Below are 7,937 nucleotides of genomic sequence, written 5' to 3' on the forward strand. Positions count from 1 at the left end.
AGCTTTATACTTATTTAATGAATTGCTTTTTACTTACAAAAAGAAAATTAAGCAGTAAGAATATTTCCATGATAGACATGGGTGCAATTATTTTAATGACAAATTATGTTGAGCTGTTGAAATTAAAAACCAACAGTTGACACGACTGCTTTAAAATAAGTGTACAGGTACCCGCTTATGTGAGTATTAAAAATATATATCGAACATCAACAGACCGATCAGAACAGCTCCAAGTAGCACTTATCAATGTTTAAGTACAAAATATTTTAGATAAAACGACATATTTTTGATGATATTGTAATTATATATTTGGATATTTAATCATATAGTTTAATCTGTTTTAAGTATTTATTTTTTACTTTAGATATGGCATTTAGATGTGATTGAGATAACAAAAATGATAGCGACAGTAGTTCTATTGTTTCTGACCTGTTTGTTTCCAGTAGAAGGTAAATATTTTTCCCTTTATTAATGAATTCTTTCCTCTATATAATTAATGATTTTTATGTGCAATAACATAAATTTTAAACATATTTTTTGTTGAATTAATTGTTAACGCTGGTTTATAAAAGAAAGTGCTAATTTACAATAAATTGAATACGCGTTAATTGTAACAATTGGAATTAATATTTGTCTATTTCTGATTCAAACATACATTACTACACACTAGTCAAAATGAACTATAAAATGACAGAAAATGACTTATATTTATACCTCTTTTATTGCATCTTACCGTATAATTTTTCACGTAAAGAAGTTATTGCCAGTAATTTTATTTGCTTTTTTAAACTGTCAAGATTATTCATTATCCGTGATATGCAGATTCAATCAAACAAAGTCTGCAATTTTCATGTGATTTTGTTGAGATTAATGTTTCCGATTATTTTCATGTACATAGACTTATAGCTATTCCTCGATAGTTTCATTTTCCCACAGAAAGCACAAACGTTACTGCTTCATGTACATAAGTTAATCGACAAAGTTTTTTTTTTTTTTCGCGAAGCAATCAATAATTTATCAGCAATAATAATTTAAAGAGTTACCAAATGATAGGTAAGTCACAACTATAAAGATAGTTATTTGTAACTATTTTTTGATTAAAGTTTTCTAATATTTCAGGAAATTCCGTGCTAAATGTTACGAGTATTAGACTACAAGGAGGCACAGGGACATATGATGGACGTGTGGAAGTAAATGTGAATGGTGTTTGGGGAACAATTTGTCACAATTCGTTTGATATGAGTGATGCTAAAGTGTTGTGTAGAATGATGGGACTATCGTATGTATTGATTTATATACAATAATATGTTTTTGTAATTGTTTGGTCTAAACACATTTATTTTAAATTACTAGATGGATAATTGTGCACTGTGCCTGATGATATTAATTCAAATCTGTTAGTTTAAGGGTCATTTGAAGAAACAATTGTGACCCAAGCATGAATCAAGCCCATGATCTCCAAGTTAGGAGGCATAAATATTAGCCAAGGTTGTACTTAAAACTTTAAGAATTTCACTTTTAAAGACAGTTATAAATAATTGTCATATTATTTTATGCAAATAGAAGACAACAGAATGTTTCGTTATAATGATTTTTAGTTTAAACACATGCTACAATAAGAAGCCATTTCAGTGCATAAAGAACAATATCTAATATAAATACTTAGTAAACATTTACATCAATGTTAAGATAATGTTTAATATGGATTGATTTTATTGTGACCATACAACGTGAATATTTGAATACGGAACAAGCGCATTTTTCAGATAAGTTTTTATCGGTGAAGTAAGAGGGCACTTAATACGACAAAATCTCGACGTTGCCCATGTATTATAAATTCGTGTTCCGTCTGGAACAACACTACATTAAAAGTAAGTTACAGGAACAGGATACAAAAACCGCACTATGTGGCATAGGCGTGATCCGTACGCTGGTCAAACTGCGACAAAATTCGCATTAAATGTTCTGAGATATCTTGAACAACCTGTACAATAATAGGTTCTCTGCGTTTTATCTCGTTTAAATGCGTTTGTTCTTTTTATTAAAGGTCACGTGGTATGGTCACGTTGTGATAATGTAGTATGCAGACATTTAAACATCATTTTTAGTTTACAATTATAATAATAAATTAAATATTATGTTCAAGTAGCAAGTAATCGCCAACAAAGTTGCTCTTTTTTTATTTATTGTTGTTGTTGTTTTGTTTTTTGTTGTTGTTTTTTTTTATTTGTATCTTAGGATTGTAATATCAAACTACATCTGTGTGAAGAAAACTTTAAATTGAATTCTAAAATACCCTTTTTAACAGAGCGACAACGTTTTTTACCTATGCACATTTCGGACAAGGTATCGGTCCAATATTTGCAGAAAGACTCGACTGTTCTGGGTCTGAACCGCACGTAAACAAATGTTCCTTTGTTCCAAATGTTTATTGCACACATAGTTTTGATGTTGGAATTATGTGCACAGGTAAGATATTTATTTACAAAAAAAAACCCAGTTCTTTTCAAATTTGTTTTTCGTTTCGGTTGTATAAATCAATTTTAACCATTGCAAGTAGATTATTTTGATCGCAAATGTTTATCTGAATAACAGGTTAGATAAAGAATTTGAAGTTGCAAGATCGTGCATACTTGATTTTTAAAAAGCAATATTAAGAACACACATGTATAAATATCTTACATTTAGATCTAGAACCTGAAGTCTAACAAAGTTTAAATTCTAGTCTAACAAGAACATGAAAAAACAATATTCTTGTTGCTAACATTACTAAACATCATACAAAAGGCTGTGGAGAGATTGATGTTACCAATGGGAAGGTAGAATCCATATCTTCAAACGGAACAGTGTCCCTATCTTGCAATGATGGTTATTTTTCAAACAAAAACACGTCTACATGCTTAAGCAGCGGGAAATGGTCTGTGCCTAAGATAGCTTGCTCACCACCAGAAAAACGTCTTATAGGTAAATCTATAATCTTCTTATATCACTTTTTTAACATTCTTTTGTATTATGATATTTTTTGGAGGGGGTGGGTGAGGGGGGTAGTTTTTAGTCATATTTTTTCTTGATATAGAACTCTAAGTATAAGTAATAGGACTGAAATGTAGCTTCGTTATAAAATACCAACATCCCTTACAAATTTAGACCTAATAGTTGATATTACGTATAGAACAGGACATCACTGGTTTTCTGAATACGTAACCATACTGTCCAAAATGTCTCCTACTTACTTAGCATCTAAACCTCAATTTAATTTCCATGACGACGATTTATTATACGCCTTATACATGCATCTACTGATCAACATCTCTTGATTTGCGATAATTTCGTTTTTTTTTTGTGAACAAAAGCAGATATGATATGTAGTTCACAATAAAAAAAATCATATAATAAGTCATCTTATATGATTGGACTTTTTCTGTAGCTTTTAATATTAACAAACTCTCTTTTATGTTAACAGGTTACCCTTTAAACATATCTGATATACGGTTAGCAAATGGTTTAGGTTTCCATGATGGGCGTGTAGAGGTTCTTGTTAATGGTGTATGGGGAACAATATGTGGCAACTCATTTTCATTTTCTGAAGCAGAAGTAATATGCAATCTACTCGGTTTTGAGTAAGTTTAATTACAACAAGTGTCTTTAATTTAAATTAAATTATACAAAACAGCTTACAGTAATTTCACACATCACTTCCAATCAGTTATTTTTCATCTAAACAAAGTGTTTATTTTAAATCTTGTTTGTTGAAATAATAGCACATAATCAAGCGATTTAATGAAATGAACTGGAAAGTGCAAGTTATGGTCCACGACTCTGGTAGAATTAAAACATGAAGAGACATGTTCATGGGCAGAATGTCGAACCCGCTCGTCTTATATACGCATATATACCCAACTGTATGCCAAAAGTGGCGACTAAATCGAGCTCACCGAAACCGGCATTAGCAAAAATGGTGAAATTTTGAATTAAAAGCATCCGTCCGAAGATGTTATCAGGAGAATGACTCCATTGATGTTATTTAATCAAAGAAAATATTTAGCAATAAATACTAGAACCAATTTCAAAGATATGGGGGCTGGGCAGCACCGCCTGACTTAAGATTGAAATATTCTCAGTTGGAGAACTAGCTCGTAATTGTTTAGTTAACACTATTTTTTGTAGCTATTATACCTTTTTCTATTTCAAATCCATATATACATTTACACAACAAACTCTGATTATTATCTACAACCAAAACAAATCACTCTGTTCATTATTTACACCCAAAACAAACACACATCATTTATCAACCACTTATACGAATTATCTTTCAAGTATACGTCTTTTATACGAAACAATACTAGAAACCTGGCGAGCCTAAGCTCTAAACAACTTATGATCAAACAAAACAATGAAATCACCACAAAATGAAGAACACAAAAATGACTTTTTTTTCACAACTCTAAGATATACTATGAACCGCATTTAACCAACAATATTAACTTCACAAAATCTAATCAGCATCAGAAAAGCAAACTGAAGCATCTAATATTTACATTCATCTTCAAAAACAAAGCATCAACTAATATAATCTTGACCAGACAAATTCAACCAATTTCAACCAAATAATTATTACCAAACAGATACAACTCAAAAACCAAAACAACTTATTACAACCAATAAACCCTGATCAATTAAGATCACCACAAAAAACATTCAACAAACTTCAACAAATTAACAAAAATCCCTTCAAAACAACAAATTCTCTTCTCCACAAAAAAATAAACGCTAACCACTATCAGTGTTTCTCTCCTAAACTGATGTAAAATCTCTCTGAAAACTCGCATTTTTTCTGTTGTACCAATTTGACATTGAACATGTATACAGAGTTTAATATACGCACAGTGACTGATTTATACATGATATTTACACTCCATTTAAAACTATGTATCACTGTAAGGAAATTGTAACTCGTTGTTTCATCTACAACAATATATCACTGTAGGGAAATATTAACTCCTTGTAAGATACATATCTACATATAAACTGTATGATTATTCTTACAGCCCCCTACACAAGAAAATATTCCTGTGTTTTCAAACAATTTGAATAATCTACAATTTATCATTTCAGGTATCGAGTCTAGTAATCTTGCCACATATTGTCCTTTCCTTTCACAGCTTCTATTCTAAACTTAGAGTTCTGTAGAAATAATGCCCATCTCATTATGCGGCCACTTTCAACTTTACATTTCTGAATATACGTTAAAGAAGCATGGTCTGTATGCAGCTCAATTTCTTTCCCGTACAAATATTTCTTGAATTTCTTTATTCCAAATACCTTGCAAGACATTCCCTTTCGATAACCGAGTAGTTTTGTCTCTATTCAGCAATTTCTTACTCGCGTAAGCTATTGAAACTGTTAAAAAAGTGCAATTCAATCTCCTGTGTTTGAAGCATCACATTGCAAAACAAATGACTTTCAAAAGTCTGGAAGTCGTAGTATTGATGATCGTGTCAATACTTGCTTCAATGTCGTAAAGGCCTTTTCATGTTCTGGTTTCCATATGATTTTATTTGGCTGTCCTTTCTTCGTAAGATATGTCAATGGTGCAGCAATTTCTGCAAATGAAGCAAACAATTTTCTGTAGTATCCAGCTAAACCAAGAAATGATCTCAGTTGCTTCTTTGACTCTGGTCGCATAGCGTCTCTAATTTTACTCAATTTGTCATCTTCCATTTGCATGTGTCCTTTGTCAACAATATGACCGGTAAATGGTATACTTTCAAACCCAATCATACATTTAGAGGGTTTAACTGTGATCTTCGCTTCTCGTATTCTTTCAAACAACTGTCTCAACATCTAAATATGTCTTTCCCATGTTACAGTATGTCCAAGCACATCGTCTACATAGTTACCAGTATCATTCACTCCGTAAAGCAACTTTCGCATCATTCTAATAAATGTTGCACCAGAATTGACCATTCCGAATGGCATCTTTCTGAATTGGTAACTACCTTCTGTAGAAAATGCTGTTAGATTTCTTGATTTTGCTTCAATAGATATTTGCCAAAAACCTTTGGTCAAATCAATTTTTGTGAAGCACTTATCTACTTTTAGTTTCGCCATCACATCTTCAACATTACCCATTGGTTCTGTATCAAACTTTGTTACAGGGTTGAGTCGTCTGAAGTCAATACGAAAGCGGTTTGTATTATCCTTTTTTCTTCACCAAAACAATTGGAGAATTATAATCAGAATTTGCTGGTTCGATGATACCACATACAAGCATTTTCTTAATTTCATCTTCTACTGCTGTCCTTTTTGCATCTGGTATCGTATATTGTCTAACACGAATTGGTGTTTTGTCAGTCAACTCAATCTTGTGAGATTCAATATCTGTAGTTCCAGGAACGTCAGTAAATATATCCTCAAATTCTTGAAGCAACGCATTAACTTCTGTTTTTTGTTCAAGTGATAATTGATCATTAACATTAACATCTCTGTACGTCTCTTCACCCTGTGTATCTACTAGTTCTAAACGATTTTCATCATCAACAACCCCAGTATCATTATTATTTTCGGCTTCTATTACAGCTACACTCGCACAAATTATATCTTCTCGTTCTTTGTATTTTTTCAGAAGATTTATGTGGTACATTCCAATTCTATCACCTACTTTCACTTTGTAGACAAACTTGTTATCTGCTTGTTAACAACAAATTGACCTTTCCATTGTAACAATAGTTTATTGTGTGTTGAAGGCATGAGCAAAAAAACTTTGTCTCCTTTCTTAAGACTTCTTGGTCGTGAATAATTTGTAACCATGACAACTGTTAGAATTTCACTTGGCGGGGATTCATTTTATTTACGCTGTCTCGTTTATAAGAACATGGTGGGGCTAAGAGCGAGGTTTGGTGCACCATTAACCGGTTTAAACTCCCCAGCAGTCATTATTATGCTGCTGACCGTTCCAAGGCGGCGCCCAACTGTGTTCCTCAGATGTATGTCTATGTTGTTTCAAACTGCTTTGGTGACACTTTTGCTTGTGTCCCTTGTTGTTTTTCGTCTACGGTAAGTATCTTCCCCATTGCCTCTAGTTTTTTTTTCTTTGATTAACCCCCCCCCCTCTTCCCCCCGTCTCCTGTCCCCTTCCCCTTTGTGGGCCTATTATTATGTCTCCCCCACCTCGGGGGGAGACATATTGTTTTTGCCCTGTCCGTCCGTCAGTCCGTCCGTCCGTCAGTCCGTCCGTCCGTCCATTCTTCGTTTCCGGACGATAACTAGAGTTCCTTTTGACCTACAGCCCTCAAACTTCATAGGATGATTGGTCTTATAGAGCTGATGATCCCTATTGTTTTTGGGGTCAGTAGGTCAAAGGTCAAGGTCACACTGACCGTTGGTCAATTTCTCGTTTCCGGATGATAACTAGAGTTCCTTTAGACCTACAGACCTCAAACTTCATAGGATGATTGGTCTTATTGAGCAGATGATCCCTATTGTTTTTGGGGTCAGTAGTTCAAAGGTTAAGGTCACAGTGACCATTGGTCATTTTCTCATTTCCGGATGATAACTAGAGTTCTTATCAGTGAGGACATTTAACTATTATTGATATATCAGTGATATATCAGTTGTCTGGTTTTATATACTCTGTTCTTTTTTGATCTTTCCACCCTTATGCGGTCATTTCTTCCCCGCTGCGCGTTCAATGCTACATGGTCACAGCAAGGTGTATTACACGCATTGTTTTGTTTGCTGATGATAACTACAAATTCCTACTAGCGAGTGAGTTTTCATGCAATATGTAAGTATATAGTATATCACTTTCTATTCTTGTTAACTATTACTAATAGTATACATACATGCATGGCACCATTCAGACTATGTACATATTTATTGGTATTGCGTTACAACTTAAAAACTGTCAAGTATTGGACTATTAGTTATTGTGT

General features: G+C 33.1%; 1 protein-coding gene across 1 annotated transcript; it reads left to right on the forward strand.

The window, feature by feature from the left end:
* Positions 1–208: 208 nt before the first annotated feature.
* On the forward strand, positions 209–5,131 carry LOC132727457 (neurotrypsin-like). Its single transcript, XM_060712986.1, has 7 exons — positions 209–254; positions 365–449; positions 1,120–1,279; positions 2,309–2,469; positions 2,788–2,964; positions 3,464–3,620; positions 5,119–5,131. Exons 2-7 carry the CDS (start codon positions 398–400, stop codon positions 5,129–5,131), a joined length of 720 nt encoding a protein of 239 aa, XP_060568969.1. The 5' UTR covers positions 209–254; positions 365–397.
* Positions 5,132–7,937: the final 2,806 nt, after the last annotated feature.

The sequence above is a fragment of the Ruditapes philippinarum genome, unplaced genomic scaffold, assembly GCF_026571515.1.
Source record: "Ruditapes philippinarum isolate M1 unplaced genomic scaffold, ASM2657151v2 ctg11418_1_1_1_1, whole genome shotgun sequence".
Taxonomy (NCBI): Eukaryota; Metazoa; Mollusca; class Bivalvia; order Venerida; family Veneridae; genus Ruditapes; species Ruditapes philippinarum.